Source organism: Scatophagus argus, chromosome 22 (assembly GCF_020382885.2).
Source record: "Scatophagus argus isolate fScaArg1 chromosome 22, fScaArg1.pri, whole genome shotgun sequence".
Classification (NCBI taxonomy): domain Eukaryota; kingdom Metazoa; phylum Chordata; class Actinopteri; family Scatophagidae; genus Scatophagus; species Scatophagus argus.
This window is the reverse complement of record NC_058514.1, coordinates 13,873,096-13,893,173: the sequence shown is the minus strand read 5'-3', so window position 1 is coordinate 13,893,173 and position 20,078 is coordinate 13,873,096. Positions and strand designations below refer to the sequence as shown.

At 40.6% G+C, this 20,078-nt stretch overlaps 1 protein-coding gene across 3 annotated transcripts in view; it reads left to right on the top strand.

Moving 5' to 3' along the window:
• slc38a4 (solute carrier family 38 member 4) overlaps nt 1–17,728 on the top strand; it is a 33,734-nt gene extending 16,006 nt beyond the window's left edge. For all 3 annotated transcript variants that reach the window (XM_046378482.1, XM_046378483.1, XM_046378481.1), the window contains 13 exons: nt 500–615; nt 2,494–2,567; nt 3,044–3,136; nt 3,227–3,308; nt 3,398–3,480; nt 4,274–4,332; nt 4,572–4,832; nt 5,497–5,576; nt 6,072–6,172; nt 6,369–6,493; nt 12,475–12,619; nt 13,710–13,807; nt 14,010–17,728. In XM_046378482.1, the coding sequence (XP_046234438.1) occupies nt 500–615; nt 2,494–2,567; nt 3,044–3,136; nt 3,227–3,308; nt 3,398–3,480; nt 4,274–4,332; nt 4,572–4,832; nt 5,497–5,576; nt 6,072–6,172; nt 6,369–6,493; nt 12,475–12,619; nt 13,710–13,807; nt 14,010–14,114 (1,422 nt within the window). In that variant the 3' untranslated portion in view covers nt 14,115–17,728. The remainder of the gene's footprint in view (nt 1–499; nt 616–2,493; nt 2,568–3,043; nt 3,137–3,226; nt 3,309–3,397; nt 3,481–4,273; nt 4,333–4,571; nt 4,833–5,496; nt 5,577–6,071; nt 6,173–6,368; nt 6,494–12,474; nt 12,620–13,709; nt 13,808–14,009) is intronic.
• Nucleotides 17,729–20,078: the final 2,350 nt, after the last annotated feature.

Here is a 20,078-nt window from a genome sequence, read left to right as displayed (position 1 = left end):
CTTGTTACATATTGTTCACATTTACACTCCATATATTCAGTTTGACAGCAGTCAAATGAATTTGTGCTTGCTCAGATATGGTGCTAAAAACAAGTATAAGGTGGTATCAGTCATATTCTGGGAAATATTTTCGGTTACAAGTTAAATTGGAATTAATACTTACTGGAAATGCTGAAAATAATTCATGTCTAACAGTGCAGGGAAAGATGAGGGTGTGTTTTTCCATGAATTACTTGTAGCTTGTGGGGATTAGTATTAACTAATGTCATTAAAGACTTGGTGATTTACTGCACATTGCCAAATGTTTGCCCTCTTTTTTGTTGCAATGCAAGGTGACTATTTTAGTCAATTATATTACTGATCCCAGCCTTAAATATGTCATCAGTTTTCTGAGATTGATTTTATTTCAAAGGCAGACTTTAAATGTTTTTCACAATTGATCATGATCTGCTTTCCTCATACAGATCTCTCTTCCTTCTTTTGTTTTCTCTCTGAGCAGCATCCCGGCCACACCTCATTTGGAATGTCTGTCTTCAACTTGAGCAACGCTATCATGGGCAGCGGCATCCTGGGCCTGTCATTCGCCATGGCAAACACCGGCATCGTTCTCTTTACGTAAGCACTTCTGCGGCAGAACATTTATAATAGGACAGGCATGTAGTTGCTAAATAAATTCTACAATTACAGGACCAAAAATCTAGCTTGGTGGTGTTTATTCTCAAGGATTTTGACATGTTGTTCATACATTTCGAAATTGTTGTTACTGTGATCTCTCAGAACTCTGAATGAAAGTCCTGTCATCCCCGAAGTCATCATAGACTTTTCAAATTTTATTATGAATCGATTTTAGCTGACAGGAATGTCATGCTGGGAATTACAAATGCTTGAAAGTGAAAGTGTCTTTCTGACTCTTCGTGCAGACAGATAATGACACCTCATTATCTGTTAACCTCACTGGATAGAACCCGCCAAACAGTGTTTGAATATGTAAATGTGTAAACATAATTATCTTTTCACATGAAAAGTGAAAAATATTTAACTTTCTATTATGAAATGAAGACTGCCAGTTTCTGGTGCTCCAATAATTTCTGGCACTGTGTCACTATATTTTAAGCATATGTTGTTATTGTTTAGGGTACATTTCACTCTGTATTAACATCCATGTCTGAAGCACTGTAGTCCACCACAAGCTCATTGGTTTTGATGATACTGAGCTTCAGGTGGTTGTTGTTGCATCATGTGATGAAGCTGTCTTTCAGTCACTACTGATATTATATGAGTCTGGACAGACGTGAATGTAAACTGCAACTTGACATGCAGCACAGAGTCATACAACCACTAGGCAGTAATACTGGTTCCAATGTTTCAATGTTTTAAAATAGTTGGCAAAATTATATACAAACATGCTGTTTGTCCAGTACAAAAGGGAGTACTTTCATTCCATTTAAAAGTGCGTATATGATATTTACCCAAAATAATCACAAGATAAGCAGTGTCTGACATGTTTGCATCCAATTTAATAAGTAGTTGTCAAGACATTTCACTCAAAACCACAAATGGCAACCAGCTGGTGGCAGTGAGGATAAGTCAGGGCATTACCATGGGGATACATGCTCATGGGTTGACTGGCCAGTGGGACAGAATGAACTCTTGTAAAAAAAAAAAATACTACCACAGAGCAGCTCTGGAAATCCCTGAACTCCTGCACCCTGTGGTCAGCGCTCTCTGTCCCGTGCATATGCATTATCAGCATTCATGGGTGACTTCCATGAACATCTGACACCCTGCTGTCACCTTACACCACTCAATCCCACCCATGTAGGCACCCCACCCCCACACCCTCATGAGCTGGCGATGTTACAGGGAGTGCTTCTCTTCCTCTTCTTCTCAGAAGCTGTCAGTGAGGTAGAGAAATATTACAAGAGCAACTGAGAAAGGACAGCAGAATGATTATGAACTTGTACCATCTCCTGTCAGCCTGTTTCCTCAGCACATTTGTTTCTTCTAAAGCACCACCAGCACAAAAACCTTCTCCATCCTGTTCCTGAAAATCAAAATGAGCCAGGTGTAATATTTGCAGGAAGCCGTAAAGGTAATGCTCTGTGTCGCCTTTTGACACGCTGTATGCCCTCTGAAGAATGCGAATGATGGATGCATTGACGTGACACTGTGCAGGTCATGTAAGAACCATGCAAAAGTCCTGTTGAAAGCACACCAAATCTCCTGAGACAAGCCCTCCTCACAATCAGCATGTCACAGCAATTCTGATGTTCTTTATTTAAAGGAGAAATAAAAACAGCGTCCACCTGTCATGGCAGAACAAAAGTAGCCACATCAGAGTAATGTGTTGGACTGTGAATGTCCAGAGAGACCTCCTGTCTCTAACTTTGTCTACTCTCCCTAATATCACATCTATCCAGACTTTCCTATCTGTCCATACACAGGGTTTATGTCTGCGCTGATCACTGACCTCTGCTTCCCCTCTCTGTGCAGGATCCTCCTCATCGCTGTGGCCATCCTCTCCTTATATTCTGTCCATCTGCTCCTGGTGACAGCTAAAGAAGGAGGTTGGTATTTAAGTTGATTTCAGGTTGAGCAATCACAACTGTCCTCCAAATGGCCCATGAAGAAGAAACACTAAATGAATCTTAGGGGTCACGAGCTTCTGATCAATAAATCATGTTTATTTGTCAGATTTTTCTCGAACCTTTGCTTCTTTTCTCTAAAAGAACAATAGATATATCTACTCAATTTCGTGTTCACATCCTGCTCTGTGGGAATTATTTGAAAGGCTGGAAATTTTCATCACAAGTAACTGAAAGTGTTTTTTCTACATTACATCTTCACCACCATAAACTCTGAAAGTCTCTGAAAAGATATTTGTGCACTAGACAAAATTCTCCTTGAATTTAGTGGAACAAAAGGGGACAGTGCAATGACAATGACAACAGATGTTTTCAACCCAGTGACTCCCATTGTTTTTAGAGCGATGCCTCAATCGTTTTCCATGTCTTATTCTTTGTCAACCTGTCCGGTCTGGCAGGATCCCTCATCTATGAAAAGCTGGGAGAGAGAGCATTCGGCTGGCCGGGGAAAATGGCAGCATTTGGATCGATAATTATGCAGAACATTGGAGGTTGGTAGCTTGTATGTCTTCCATACAATGGTGTGCTGCCGTTTAATACAGTTGAATTGACTGTGCGTGCATGTCCTCTATGTCCGGCAGCCATGTCCAGCTACCTTTTTATTGTGAAGTATGAGCTGCCTGAGGTGATCCGAGCCTTCTTGGCTTTAGAAGAAAACTCAGGGTGAGTGTGTGTCCTTTTGAAGATGAACTTGTTTGCATGTTTGCAGCATATACAGTGTAGACTCTGAACTCATTTTAACCTCTGTGCAGTGAATGGTACCTGAACGGGAACTACCTGGTGGTGTTTGTGTCAATCGGAGTCATTCTGCCTTTGTCCATCCTTAAAAATCTGGGTAAGGAATCACTTGTGATAACAGTGATAATTGCTGCAGTTTTGCCGTTGCACTGCAAATTGTTCACCTCATGCTCTGCAAAGTGTAATTCAGACACTTCTCATACCGCTACAGATTTCTAGAAGACTTCTGAAGCCAGTTTTGTTTCAGTGGGTCCCTTACATCTTCTTGCAGCTGTCTCTCATTCACCTTACCAGAAGTCATGTAACACCAGTGGAGCCCTTAGTCAGCTGAGCATTAGGGGTTACTGTAAAGTAACACTGCTATTAAGTTAGCTCCGCCACTCAGATGTAATTTATGAAAGCAAGAGTAAAACTCTCCTTAACTGGCTCTGATCCAAAGGCTCGAGGCCCACATTATGCAATAAAGAAAATTCAACATAAAGACACAGATAGAATGAAAATTACAAGTCTGAATTTAAGTGAATAATTGACAACAGCAATTACAATTTTGGTGCCCACAGGCATTAGTTTTGTATTCACAGGCATTAGAATTGTCAGCTGTTCCATCCAGACTTTAAAGGCTTCATTCAAACTGCAGCTCAGATCAGATTTTTATTCTTCTATTTCGGGATGTGGGTCACTTAGAATGGGATGTGACCCACATCTTAAAATAGACACCGGAATGAATGAACAGCAACGTTAAAAAGACAGAACAGAGTGCAGAGGTGCTGAGTAAGAATAGCAAAATAAAGCATAGCATCACACCAGAGTCTGATACTGTTGTCGTTGCAGCAGTTTGTGTGTGTGTGGAGGGGGAGGTTTTCCAGTCACTGATGTTTTCTCCTCTTTAGGCTACCTGGGCTACACCAGTGGTTTTTCCCTTTCCTGCATGGTCTTCTTCCTCGGTGTGGTAAGTTCAATAGTCACTCTAAAAGTCACACAAGGGGTTTACATTTGCCAGTAAGATTTATTGAAGGTGCTGTAACCAATATGTTTAAGATTTGATCTCTTTGTGTACATGATTTGCTCATGAGCATGTTGTGATAAAGACAGCATATGACATAAATCTCGGGCTCCCCATGACATTTCTCTTATTTCACTTATTTTTAAGGGCACCACTTTCTGTGACTCCATATTGTTCTTTTCCAGGTGATCTACAAGAAGACCCAGCTGCCCTGCCCCCTTCCTTTCTTTTACCACCACTCGTCTAACCTCAGCATGAACGCTTCGGACACGATGGCGCTGTACTCGCTACAAAACCGCTCAGCGCACATGGATTTCTCCCGTGCTGACATTTCCCCAGCAGTCCAAGGCAGCCATGATGCTAACCACCCCAATGGCATCCACTTCGAGCCTCACCCTGATGATAAGGAGATGTGCACGCCCAAATACTTTGTTTTCAACTCACAGGTACGCTAGAAGCCCACAGGCTAGCTTGTGGCGGTTGTATGGAAACCAGCAAACTTTTACTGACTGCTGACAAAGCTCAGTGTGTGTGTGTGTGTGTGTGTGTGTGTGAATCTCTTTAAGTTTCACTGGTGAAAGTTTAAGGGGTGGGTGTTGATGAAATGCAAGTTTACCATTTGAATCAGCCCAAACAGGATGAATCCCATTCCTGTTGTATCCCATTGCTAAGTTACACAGTTAAATGAGGAGAACATAGACACAATATTCATATGTTTGAGAAGAATATTTGAGCAAAACAAGGTAAGACTGGTTTAGACACCAGAGTGCGTCTTGCAAACTGCAAAATCAACAATAACGGAATTCCAAGTATTTGCCAAGACATGTTTGTTAAAGGTGGGGTTTTTAAAGGTGTGTTCTGGCATTTGTGTGTGTTTAGGGATTTGTGCCTAGGCCAGTCGGATCATAAATCAAGCTGACAACGACACATAGCATTATCATCTCACTGGGAACAAAGCTGGACTGGCATCTGGAGAAACAGTTATTCAAAAGTCATTCATAACATAATTGTATGGATTAGTAAAGGTTTATATAGAAAGTTAGCACCGTGGTTGTCATGAACTGCCTAAAAGTTTTCAGTCTTAAAGATTTCTTTACTTTTTCCCCCCAGACGGCATACACTGTGCCCATTCTGGCCTTTGCCTTTGTCTGCCATCCTGAGGTCCTGCCAATCTACAGTGAGCTGAAAGAGTAAGTGCACTTCTTCCCCTTACACCAAGCGGTGAAGCTTCTTAAACAAACTTTCTGTTTAAGGGTCAGCAGAGGCATGCAGATAGTATTTTAAGTGCCAAGGTTTGGAGATATCTTTTTTCCAAAGCTTTTGTTGAAATCCAAATACCTGGAGGTGGGTGGATTTTTTGTATCTCCTAATGGACACGCCTTACTAAGAACAGCTTCCTCTGGGACTGTGGCAGCTTGAGAATTCATTGAAGTTTGTTTACTTATTACAGCATATTGAGTAATGACACTATAAGAAGAGCCAAGTTCAGTCTCTTGTGGCTGAATTTGTCTGCGGCTGACGTATTTTCTATTGTTTTCCAATATGAGAATGGTCAACGGCATAGTTTCCTCAATAATGACAAGAAAGGTGGAGGCAAAGAAATTAACTGCAAGTCTTGCGTGACCCTAAAATTTTAAGCAGTGACAGGACTACTCTTAAAGTGAACATGTGTGTTGTTTCTACAGTCGCACCCGGAGAAAGATGCAGAACGTCTCCAACCTGTCCATCTTAACTATGCTCGTCATGTACATGCTGTCAGCGCTGTTTGGCTACCTCACCTTTTATGGTAAGAGCAGCAATACACAAAAGTTGTAACAGTCCACTCTCATCATAAACCATAAATGGTTTAGTTTAAAATTATAAATTCAGGACATTAGAAGTTGAACTCTTGCCACCTCAGACAAGTTCTGCTCTCTCACCACTTCTGTCAACCTTTTCCACAAACGGATCATGTACTTTTCCGTTGTTTCCTCTCAACACAGACAACGTGGAGGCAGAGTTGCTCCACACCTTCACCAAGGTTTATAAGTTTGACACCATGTTGCTGCTGGTCCGTTTGGCTGTTCTCACTGCTGTCACTCTGACTGTCCCCATCGTGCTGTTCCCTGTAAGTACATTATGTGGAAGCACACAGTCTGAGGTTGTCTCTTAAAAAGTCTAACATGTTTTTTTCTTCTCCCAGCACTAGCAAGTGTTTCTACACTTACGTTCATTTGAGCATTGGCGTCTTTTTCCCCTATCATCTTGTAAGCGCTGATATAATTTGATTCACGTCAGCACGCACAAACACACGTCACCCTTATGATTTAAAATAACTGGCCATTCCTTTCCGCCCAAGGCCATCTACTTGTAAAACCATTCATTCAGTGAAATATTACTGCCACTTAGTGTCACTCAGCTTACAGACTGCGTTTTGTGTTAAATAAGTCAGAGTCACTTCTTGTTGTTGTTTTCTGGACGCAGCTGTTTTTTTCCCTGGCAGTTTGGTAAAAAAAGAACACACTGTTCACTTTGACTCTCTGCTGGTGTCGTCATCACAGTTCCCAGGGCACACAAGCATGAACAGTTGTAAAAGGTTGTACCTCTTGAAATTACAGCAACACACACACACACACACACAATTTAGATCTAAATAGCATGCCTCACAATTATTTTGTGCCCGTTTCTCCTTTTTGTTTCAAGATTTGGTCAAAGGTTAGCCCGTGCACGATGTCCAGTTCCCAACAGTTATTATCTAGTCACATCCGTTCACACATACATACCAACACCCTCTTGCCTGTTCACCCCATATATGTTCATGAGCTAATTTTAGCTGGACCCTTGTCTGACATGAGGAGAACAAAAATGGCTGTTGGCCAGAGGACCTGCCATGCCTGCTTCGTTTTAGCTTTAATGCACACACACACACAAACACACACACACACACACACACACACACAGAGGCTTAGCAGCTGCTAACTGATTTCTGATGAGGCTGCATGTACAGTAGGCAGCCACAAAGGGGCAGCAAATGCCGGTATGTGCTGGTATTGAGTCACAGGAAAGTGCTGACAGAGAATGATGCAGCAATGACCATGCATAGAAACACACAGCTTCACACACACACACACACACACACATACACAGTCATGTTTCCATCACTTTTGGGGACATTACAAAGATTTACATTAATTTCCTGGAGGATTAACCATCACCTAACCATAACGATAAACATTACTTGCCTAATCCTAATCCTTACCGTCACCTAACCCTAACCTCCACCTTAAAGCAAGTCTTCACCCTAATATTTAATGATTTACATTGTGGGAACTTGCACTTTGTCCCCATAAGTGAGGCGTGTCCTCTCAGTGTGACTGTGTGAACAGATTTTTGTCCCCACAACTACAGGAATATGTGCACACACACACACACTCACTCCCCCTTCAGCAGACACTGCTGTTTTTTCTGTTGAGAGGGAATGTGAGAGAGATCCCCATCTCGCTGCAGTGGAAGTTTACAGCCTTAGCGTGAACAGTGGAAAAACCCTCACCCTGACCACTACCATCAGGGAGATAGAGAGGCGGTGCCAGCGAAACGGGCGGGGAGGGAGACAGAAATGATAATGATGATTTGCAATAATTTAATGATAGAAAACAGTTTGAAATCTGAATCAAAGATGGCAAGGAACAATTTTATGATGGTGACAAATACCAGAATCCCATAAGGAAATATTAGGATTTTGGCCCACTAAGTTATATAACTTCGCATAATTTTGCATCTAATGTGTTAAAGAGTGATGATGGTTTGCAACGAACAAAAATAATATGGCATGAAATACATATTCCTTTAGATATACCGCAAACCAAATTTCATCACATTAAAAACAGAAGAGCATTTTTGCCAAAAAGCAAGACTTCATGCCTTCGTTATACCACCTAAAAAATGATGCTGTGGAAAAAAAATGGAAAATGGAAAAATCCATTTTGATGAGACAGGGAAGCAGTGTTTTTACACTTTTTTTTTCCAGAAGATACTTTCTCAGAAAATGAAAACCAAACAAAGTTGTAATTAGTGTGGTTTATTGCAAACATGCAATTATGCTGTGGGCTTGTCATCCGTTTCCTTCTCTCTTTTTTTTAATTTGGTACGAGAATGCGTGATATGCTGCAGTTTCATTTTATTCCAACTCACAATTAATGCATGTTAAATTTAACTGACATGGAGAGTGGTCCACATGTAAAACTAACATATGCTAAGAAAGTGAGAGGGAGGAGGACTGAAATAACAGAGGAGATAAAAATTTGATAAGGACAGAGAAACACAAGACTGAAATGGGATGCCGCAAATCATCAGTAGCTTAGTGAAAACAGAAAGACAGTCTGTGTTAGGGTTTCACATTCCACTGCAGTCTCGTGCAATGGAAATCTACTGTATGTCCTTAAATCAGCTTTGAAGCTTCAAAAAATGTCAAGTAGATTTCTTGTGAGGCTATGTTAAAAACTGGATTTGTCCTGTGCATACCTGAATCAAAGCCTGCTTTACGTAAGTCAGTTTAGGTGATAAGGACTACTTGCTGAGAGACATGTGTAATATGCACGGCTAACTTAGCTAATATCATTTGTTAAGTGGAAAAAGCTTGCTTGTGCATGATTTTTTGATTTGAAACACACAATCGTGCAGTGTTGATAATGTTTAATTCACTAATTGCTATTCTTGCAGTAAATTAAACGGTGTTGTTGTAACACCGTCGAAAGATTGACGAACTTGCATGTAAGGCATCAGATCAAAAGAACTACTTAGTCACGCCGCTCTGCCAAGTTTCCATTTGACATTTGAGAATCTCGCCTTGAATCCTCCTGACCTTCATTTTGCAGAGAAATGCTACTGACCTTCAGCTAGAGATTGACATTAGCTTTGTCTGCGACTGTCCTTGGCTCCAGTGGGGACGTACTATATGTCAGAATGTATGTGTGGCAGTGTATGTTCGGAGACATGTGTGTGTGTGTGTGTGTGCAGTCACGTGAAGGGTGGATGCTAACAGAGGCCAGATCACACAGGGCTTTGCCAGGATCCACTACATAATGAAAGGGCTTTATGTGGAGTCAAACATGCCCCAGTTCTCAGGCTCCAGCTGGAGACTGAAACCATGGGAGAGGGCCGCAAGCACGGTGATTAACAGCAGCTTCACCTTCATGTCTTACCATCATGTAGTAACATCTCAGTCGTAATTCAGACCTTTTTGTGTGTAGAACCAGCTTGAGAACTTGTCTTTAAACCCTCTTCTGTTATCAACTGGTTGGTTCTTACTCAGAAAGATTTTAATTAAGTTTTTATCAAAGTGTTACAAAGGCAAAATCACCTGCTTTTGTTTTAACAAATAACAAACTGTTGACAAGTGATAATTGTTTGCTGTTGGCTAATCCCGAGTTATAGAACATCTCAGAACATTTCAGTAGTCTAATTTATTGCTCTTAATTAAAAAAATGTGGACTATCTTTGTTTTTTGGTTTTTTTTACACTGCAATTTCATCTCAAACAGTAATGTGATATCAGTCTAGCTAGTTAACTATTAGCTAGTAACAATTAGATGGCTTCCTCCCAGCAGCTTTATACAACCCAAAGTGTTCTGTGTATAATACGTATCTCTTAGCTTAAGTCTCCTGAATTAGTTTAAACTCAGCAAGCTTAAAAAAGACTAAAACTAAACTAAAAGTTTTGCTCCAAAAAGCTGTAGTTTTCTTTTCCAAGTATTTACAACAACTGTTAAACATTCCTTTTTACATTTTTTATTAATGATTAATATAACGCACACTAATACTTAACAGATCAGTTATGGTGGGAGAAGGAGAACAAAAGGGCTGCTCTGTTATATTCACTGATAGAAGCATTGCAGCATGGATCTAATGTGATAAATTCTGAAGTTACACATGTTAATAAAGTCTTTACTAACGCATTGTTAATCACTGTCTGTCAGGTCTGCAGTAGTTCAGTCTTGAAATTATTTATTTATTCATTTTGGTCCAGAAGCACTGCAGCTCTTTTCCTTGAGGTCAAAAGTCAAACAGGCCATTCTAGTGGTCTTCTGATGAATTAAAGAACTGAAACAACAATACAATTGTCATGCTAGTAAGAACATATCACAACCTGGCAACCCAAAAGTTGCTCTTATCAAAGCAGAGAAGGAAACCTTTTAGGTATACCTTTGAGACAGTAACACAGTCAGTGTGGTTGTCACTTGAGAAATACGTTGAGAAATACTGCAGAGCATCGCCACTAGAGAGCTCATGTCTACATTCATAGCATCGCCTTTTTGTTCTGTCTCGCTGTTGAGTTTGTTTTGGTTTCAGTGAAGTACATTTTGTGAAACTCAAATAATTCTTCAGTGCCTGTGTGATCTGTGATAAAGATTTCCTGTTGATATTTTGTCTTGAAAGGGGACTTTTCCCTCGCACAAGTAGTTTCAGTTCACATTTAGCAAATGCAAATTCACTTTTGTGTGTGCCGAGAAAACACAACCCTTGCACATGGTTGGTTTTTACCTGCTTCTAAGCTGGAAACATTTTACAGGACTAACTTATGTAGCTAAGCTTGTTGTTTAACCGGCTGAATCCAGATGTGGCTGGGCCAGTCTGGCACCCTACAACTAGTCTGTCCACATGTGTGTGTGCAGGCCTCTGACAGGTAAAAACTAAGGAGTAGAAAGTGTGCAAATATCACACCGTGAACTCCAAAGGTTTTGCGCCCGGTAACAGTCAGGTGCTGAATAGCTTGGAGCACTGGAGAGAAATGCCGCATCCAAGCTCTAGTTTTCCAAGCCGGCCTAATTATGCAACAGCTGGTGGTGGTGATTGTGTGTGTGTGTGGGGGGGGGGCATGCTTGTAGAATTTTAAGAGAGATGCATTTAAATTATTGTCATTATCTCCTGTAAGAAATGAGCTTGGGCTTCAGTGGTGATGCTTTCTTGGCAGAGGACAGTGAAGCTTGGGCGTCATCCCAGCGCCTCCTGACAGTCATGACGGAGGTTCATTTGGTTCAGTCTGACAGTAGAGAAAATCCAGTTAATGATTTTTTTTTTTTTGTTCCACTGTGCCATGTTAACTGGATATAAATCTTGTACTTGAGTCAGACTTGAAAGAAGGAGGCCTGTGGTGGTGTTCTGCCAGCAGTGCCTCTTACAGGTTACACTAAAGGAGAGGTGACTTTCCTTCCTCGAAACTTTTCATACATCTCATGTTTCATTTTCCTCATACTCCGTCAGCTCAGAATGTCTTGTTGACTTTTATTTGTCCCTTCTTTGCTGTCCTTGTTCTTACTTACGTCTATTTCCTTGTAAGTACATTGAGTCAAATTCTTAGTATGTGTACACATACTTGGCCAGTAAAGATGAATCAAATTTATTTTGTGATCCAGGAAGGAAGAAGAGAGGGCAAAAAAAAGTCAACTGTAAGTGTTAGCTTTGTGTAAAAACACACTCCCCCCTGCAAGCGAGCCCGCCTTCCTCTCACTACCGGCTGATGCAATCCCATGGTCCCATTGCGCTGCAGGAGATAATCCCCTGCCTTTTTGAATGAGCGCCCTAAGCACCGCCCCTTGTTAACTTTTCCCGTGTGGCCTGCGCGCTGATGGTGCCTAAGGTTTCACCTGATCCTGGCGACCTTTCACCCACTGGCGGATTGAACAGGCTGCCTGCGGGGCTCAGCAGCACCAAGCGTCTTAGCTGGGATCTCCTGGTTTTTTGTTTCCCTCACACACACACACACACACACAGAGTACATGCAGTAGCCTTGTAGGACTTGACACACTTCAGTCAGCAGCCAAGTGAAAGGAACTGCCTCAGGCACTGGCCAGCAGACATGCAGACTGTTGTTAATGATTTGTTTCTTTACAGACTGTTTGTACACACGGGGATCATGACAGAGACACGTGTTTTCTGTACAGTCTGGTGTAGAAGGTTGAGTGCAACACTGTTCTTTTTTCACATATTCCCCATTCTCAACCAGTTGAAGGTGAACTTTATGCAACTTTGTTATGATATTAAAGAACAAATGTGTCTGCATGTGTACGGTCTAGGGTAAGACTGAAATGTCAGTGCTTTTGCTTTTTCTTAGATCCGCTCCTCCATCACCACACTGCTGTTCAGTGGTCGGGAGTTCAGCTGGACTCGCCACATGCTGATTGCCGCCGCCATCTTGGCTTTCAACAACATGTTGGTCATCTTTGTCCCCACCATCAGAGACATCTTTGGCTTCATTGGTGAGTCCCACATAAGAAAACTGATTGGAACAGCTCTGTGAGGCAGTAAAACGGTCATACATAAACAGATGTAACACATGGAGCAAAATTAGTTAATAAAACAGGGAGAGCGACAGCAAAGTCCTGATTAGCACCTTCAGGTCAGAGGTCATTTTACTAAGTAAAGACATTGGAGGAATAGAAGCTTAAAATGTCTGGTTGAGTCAGCTGTGCAGTCGCGTGAGCAAATTGTGACCAGTGGACCTAAACATCCACTCACAGCCAACACACACAAATACTGAACGTACGACCATGAGGACTCATCTGCTTGACATTAAGCCGTAGCCTTTTTTGCACAAACAGCATCTCAAAGCTAAAACTAAACAATTCTCTTGCAAAACAATAAGAACGGAAAAGATGTTTCATCTTATCACCACTTCCTGTCCTACTTTCTACCCACTTAAAGGTCAATTTATCAAGTGTTAAAATAGAAAATTAGTCTCAGTTGTCTAATAATTCTCAGAGCATTTTTATTCCTAATTTAAACACATTTTAGCGACTTTTAAAACTACTGACTTGACTCTTGGCCAGTATGTAGGAGATCTCGAGTGGTGTTTGAAACTGTGAGGAGCTGCCAGAAGGTGGTGTTCAGGCAAAGACGTGTGCAAAATATTGGGGTTGAAGCTCATTGACAATGACTTTAAAGACAGCTGAAGATAGCTTATTGGTAAATATCAATATAGGGTTTTGGCTTTTTATTCAGTCGTTCAGTCTTTTTATGGGCCCTGCAGCTATAAGCAATAAAGTTCATAAGGTAAAACATTAACTTGTACTGTTTCCAATTGAGTATATGTTCAAAAGGATTGGCAAGTTACCACACTCTGTTTTATTTATGCTTTACACAGTGTCCCAGCTATCTAAAATATGCAGTTTGTGGCTATAATTTTTACTTTGCGAGTGAGAGTGAAAACATAAATATTTCTCAAGCCTCACTCTGAGGTCAGAGTCCGTTTAACCCTAATTTGTTCAACTTGCATCGTGATTCCTTTGAGTGATTGGGAGATAAAAAGCTGGTGTCTGATTTGCTGGTTCCTCCTGGTTTTTGTTGCAGGCTCATCTGCAGCCACTATGCTCATCTTCATCCTACCTGCTGCCTTTTACCTCCGCCTGGTAAAATCAGTGCCGTTCCGCTCCCCACAGAAGATTGGGGTGAGTGTGCAGAAACACACACAGACACGTTATTAACAGTTTTCTCACTGTATCATTTTTCTCACTCTGTCCCCCATGGATGGGAATAACATTTTAAAAACGTGACTTATCTGAATTTCAACAGACCCCCCCCGGCGCATCATCATACATTCAACTGTATTTAATCCCTCCTCTGTCTCTTCTTCTGTCTCTCCCCCATCAGGCGGCCGTCTTCCTAGTGGCGGGAATCATCTTCATGATTGGCAGCTTGTCACTCATCGTGTTCGACTGGGTGCACAACCCGCCAGGCTCCAGCAATGGTCACTAAGACCCCTGTTCTCTTAGATTTGCATTTAAGAGTGCAGCAAACCCCCTCATGTCTCTTCACCTCAGCTGGTTCAACATTTGGGAACAGGGCTCATCAGCAGTTCAGTTCCCTTCATCAGATCTCAAACATTGCTCATAAAAATACATGCTGCACTGGGTTAAGACGTCTTCAGTTTCAGCCCCAGATGATATCACTTGAGGGAGACCTTTCCTAGTTTTTCTTTTTTTTCTTTTTTTTTTTTTGGGTTGTTCTTTTTGTGCTGTTAAGTTCTGGATGTGACACAACACCAACGAGAGAATCAAAACCCAAAGAGGGGTAAGCACACTCTTGTTTAACGTGCCACCAAGATCACCTGAAATCATCATCACTGTCATCAGCATTGTCAACATTTCCGGCTATAAAGAGACAGGTCAAACACATGCTGTGCAGCCCTCACCTGGAACAGATCTGTGAACTGCGATTTTGCAGGGCTGGAAAGATGATACGAGTCAGTACTCTGCACTTGAAGGAGAAATTTGGAGGTGGATCGTGTCGTCCTCCATCAAACATGGAGCTCTTCTACCGTTACATTTGACTTTGCGTATCGGCCTAACACATGCACTCACATAAACAAACAGGCAGATGTAGTAAAACGCACCTACACCTGCAGCTGTGCACAGAAAATTCCCGAATTTAATCAAGCAGATGTGTTATCGCAAAACCATATCAGTAACTTAATTCAATCATGCATAACTTTTACTAAACAAATGTTATTTTGCTGCGCTGCTACATGGTAACAATCAGAAGCTTTGCCGAGGTCAGCGTGCACATATACGGTTTTAGTTGGTCAGGTTTCACACTAGCACTTCCCCGCCAGTTGCTTTCTTCCTGGTCGTACACGAAGTGAGGAGATGCTTTCAGTATTATTGTCACAGAGGAATCTGAACATGCAAAGTATACATGTACATAGTTGTGTCTAGTGAAAAGAATGAGTGTTTTACATCTTACTTGGCTTCACACATATCTCCAGCTTGTATCAAGTTAAATTTCCAACTCACAGTAATTACACCGGCTGGAATAATTTATTAGATGTTGTAGGGATAGACTGTTAGGTGTAGAGAACCCCATAAGTTTTTATTTTTTATAAATAATTGGCAAAAACATGTTTGAAAAACAGTAAACTCTACAATTGAACAATATAGAAATAAGTTAAATTCAACTAAGAGTTAAACATGAAAAAGGTCATTTAAAATCAGAATGTAAATCCAAGATGCCAAGATTGTAGTAACATATTTTTGCCTTGTGCCATATCATCACCATCCCTGCCGAATTCCAACCCTCACTCTCTCCAAAATGTGATTATGTACTATTCAGAATACTTTGATATTTTGGGGAATGTGCTTATTCACTTCAAGAGTTAGATGAGATTGATGCTAACGTTACAAATGGATCAGCTTAGTGTAAAGACCGGAAGTGTTGCAAAAGAGTTATCTAACTCCACGAAAATCTCAAATCACTGTTCATGCATTGTTTACAATGTTTCCTTGTAAGTTTTCATACAGATTCACCTAATGTGATATAATGTTTCAGTTACTAAGTAGTGGAGGTGCTGGTTGGTGGATTTTAGCTTTGGACTGGGGCAGGTTTGCTGTTTTCCTTTGCAGCCAGTCAAAGCCAAAACTAGGCTCACCTAACTATATCACACTGTAGTTAGCGAGGAAGTGATCCGTTTTTAACCAAGCTCAAAAACTGGGGATATTATCCAATTTCTCTCGATTTACTAAAAAAACAAATCTGACTCTAATGGAAAAGACAAATCGAGGTAGTGTATTTTGTAACTAATGGACAACATCATCTGTTTTGTTGACAAGATCCAGGTTCAAATGACTATCAGCTAATTACATAATTGCAGTATTCCCTGTTGTCGTTGTACACTCAGACAATAATCAGATAAATTACAGGATTATTAATTACAGGATTATCTTAACATTGTGCGTTTTGGATTCTTCTGTAATTGGCTTCTAATACTGGTGCCTTTGGTAGAATAATTGACGACATCATAGCCTCGTCTCACCTCATCTCCAATGCCGTTACGTGTCACCTCCAGCCAAAGTCAACAACATTGATAATAGATCCTTTGTGGATCTATGGATGTGAAACAAATAGATATTTCAAATGAAATAGTGTATTACGTGCATGTTTTTGGATTACAAACATGGTCTTTTTGGACAACTGTATATGCTATGTAAATAATCTTTATTTTATGGTACACTGACACTCATTGTCTGTGTGTGGGTTCTTGGGAGACTCTTACAAGTCTTCTGCAATCCAGTGTTTGTTTTAGTATATATATATATAAATATATATAACATGTATTAGATCTTTTTCTCTTGCTGTATGACAGTAGTTTTTTCCCTTTATTTGAAGCTTGTATATTTGTAGAAAATTTGATCTCTATATATCCGTTTTAATGTCAACTTGTTGTATCAGGATTAAATTAATCAACGGCCTACTTCATAACTTGGTTTTCCCAGAAGTTGCAGAAACAAGGCAACTTTTCTGTAGCTTATTGGCTCCTGCTGACCAACACTGGGTTGAAATTAAAGCCACAAGGAAAGCAGTATTGATATTGATTGGATGTGTTTTCGAAACAGTGCTATAACACTTAACAGAGGGAGGACGAGACTATCTGAAGTATTTCATGACCACACTACAGAACGGTTCTCACGGCACCTCTGCTATTCATCACATGGCATACATGCTAATGTGTAGCTGTGCACCTATGCTAACACGGAACCTTCCGTGCTTGCTAGTTCTTAAGCTCCTCTTGGACAATCGTACACTATAGTTCATACATTACTGTGGCTTATAAGTTATATCACTGCTGTCATAGAAAAATCTTTTTAAACCCAGTTTTGGTGAGGTTTTATTTACATGACATTACTTGAACTGAACCTTTCCATGGCCTGATAAAGTCAGTAAACTTCCTGACCGAAGTGTCCACATGGCCCCTTTAGTACTTGCTAAGAATGTTCAATAATGGATTGTTCTGAATTTGAAAATGTGGCTCACTCTCTCTTAGTTTATTCATGAATATTTGGCTGCAACTTAAATTAGCCTCCTGCCATCAGTGGCTTATTCTGCTCGTTGGTGGTATGTGCAACAGTTTCATCTCTTCCTCAGGTTGAGTTTTGTCCTTTCAGAAAGGAGGATGAGCAACACCTCTACCCTCTATCTCAGGTATTCGGACTGGATGAACCTTTCTTCTCACTTTTGGAAAACTTGGATAACTAAATCTCTTCACCTTTTGCATAATTGAGCCAAGTTGTACAATGCTGTTGTATATTGTGCTGGCCTAGATAACAAGTCCTCTTGTGGATTTGTTAAAGCACACAAGTTCCCAGTTAATTTTGCCAGTGTTTAGAAAGGAGCTGTGCAGAACCACCTGCCTTATTTTTGTATGACCCTCAGCCACGGAGAAGCACTTGCTCAATGTTTCTGCTGTTCACAGTGTCTCTGCTTCCTGTGGATCAGGCTCAACATTCAGATTTGTAATTTTACCCAAACTAAGGGGATGTTTTTTGTATCAGTGATGCTGTTTCATTATGATGAACAATAAAAATGTGAAATGAAAATTGTTTATTGGATATTTTTTTAACTGCCTTTATTTTGAAGAGGTTGCACTTTATAAGAAACCCCAGATTAGTTACTGAGAGAAACTGCATTCTCAAGTATAAGTGAGCTACTGCTATTTATTTTATTTATTATATAAGTACCATTTTGAATGTTGCTGGATTCAAACACGGTCAACAAGAATCCCTTTCTGTCGCAACACACCTTACATAACATGTCTGTCCTATCTGGCATCTCGGCTGTAAATAAAGCCATATTTCTGACATAATAATCGGATGATATTAAGCCTGTAGGAATAAAACAGATTCTCTTGTTCCTGTCTAGCTAGCATCTACTGCTGACATGTAACACCAGCTTGTAGTTTTCCCAGAGGATCAAAAGCAGAGGTGGGGGAAATGAGTTAAGTAACCTGTCCGTTTCTTTCCAGATACTGGACATATGGAGGACCTAGAGAGCCATAGAATTGTTACAAAGTTTGGTTTAGTCTTTTAGAAAACAATGAAAAAAAAATTCAATTTTATATGTGTTTAAAAAGTCCTTCAGCACAAACTGAAAGGGGTTTGAAATGACCACTTTGATGTGGTTCCTGTACTGGCAGGTGTTGTTGTTGTCACCTTCCAAAACACACGTGTGTGCTAAATATGCTAATATCATGTAGATTAGAGACAATAATCTATAAAAACACAATGTCAAGAATGTTTTGTTAGAATTTATGTACAATGTTAAGCACATATATTAATACTTGAATACTACTTGATTACTCATTTAGAAGACTTAAGAAGATTTTATATTTTTCAGAAGAAAATGTAGCATTTCACTACATTCATAACTACATGAGTGTAGAAACTATTTTGTTCAGCATAAAATTGAAAGTTAAAAAAATATGGAATAAAACCCCCCCAAAAAAATCTGCCATCTCTGTGGTGTGCAAACTGAAAGACTGTGGTCATCAAGCTCATTTACTTTCAGGTTTTTTGAGGTCGTGCATACTGCCCGCTGAGAGAAGTTTTGGCCACATCTCATCTGGGTCTCATGTTCTAGACAACAGCAACTTGAGTAAGATTTGGATCTAACTAAACAATCAAATCAGTACAGCAGAGGTTAGAGGGAGGCGTGTTTGTGTGTCTGACGCTGCAGATGTGAGTGTGTTCCCAAAGGGAGAAGGACACAGAGATAAAGTGTACCCAGCATCACCAAATCAGGATGCAGGTCACATTCTACCACACGGTTTTGTTGTAAATCTGGTTACACAACACCTGTGAGTTTTGACCTCTGGATGATAACCTGCACTATCCTCCCATCACCTCGCCGTGCTCCATGCCAAGAACTTCTTTAACATATTAACACTGAACCCTCTGCCCCTCTGTTTCCTCACATATAGAATTGTTCAAACAGTCTATCATCCGTTTGACCATACAAATTAGATTTCCAGAGTGGTGTGTGTGGAGAAGTTAAATTCTTTTATTTCCCAGGAGTCCACTGCATTTTAAAGATTTAATTCATCCTGTTTGTAGAAGCAGATGGGAGGGTTCTGGTGTGTGGTTGATTAACTGATTTGAAAACTACCTTTCAACTGCCACATTGACACACTGCAAGCAACCCATAACACGGGATGCGGGAAGCGTTTGACCCAACTGTGACTCTTTGTAGAAGCAGCTATTTGAAATGAATCAGTTTACCACCATTACCAACCATTAGCTGCCCCGCAGTTGAACACCTTAAGTGGCCAGTAGTTAATCTACTCTTTCTGAATGTTCGAAATAAAGCGATAAAGTTACAAAGACATTTAGACGCAGAATGTAACGTAGAGAATGTAATAAAATTTAGTCAATTAAGAAACCCACAAGACATTAAGATTTCTCATCTTCCCATGAAAACAATCCAAACCAACTTGTTTGCTGCTGGTGGGTTGGTTGGATGGGGACATGTTGTTCTGTACAAATTCTTCATAACTCACCTTGACTCCTGTACTCTTCTTCCTGTGTTTCAATTTTTCATGATTCTCCACTCCTCTGCTATTTTCTTCACTCCCGAACACTCATTTCTCATCTTTCTCCCTCCTCTTCCCTCTGTACAATGCACTCCCCCCCCTTTCCTCAACCCATTTCTCTCCCCTGCATTTTCTCCCTCAACCCTCTTTTTAGGAGGATTAGCTGTACTGTTCTGTACAGTGGGGTAAATTCCAGGAATACGATCACCGTTAATAACCTACTATCTGTGTGGGAAAAAGCCATAGCAGCACCAATCTGCTGAGGTTTTGAGTCAAGCTAGTCAGTCCTGAGTCACACCGTATTCACTGAAAAATTCTTTAAGAGAGCATGGATTAGCCTGATTAGCTTTACCAAATGGGTG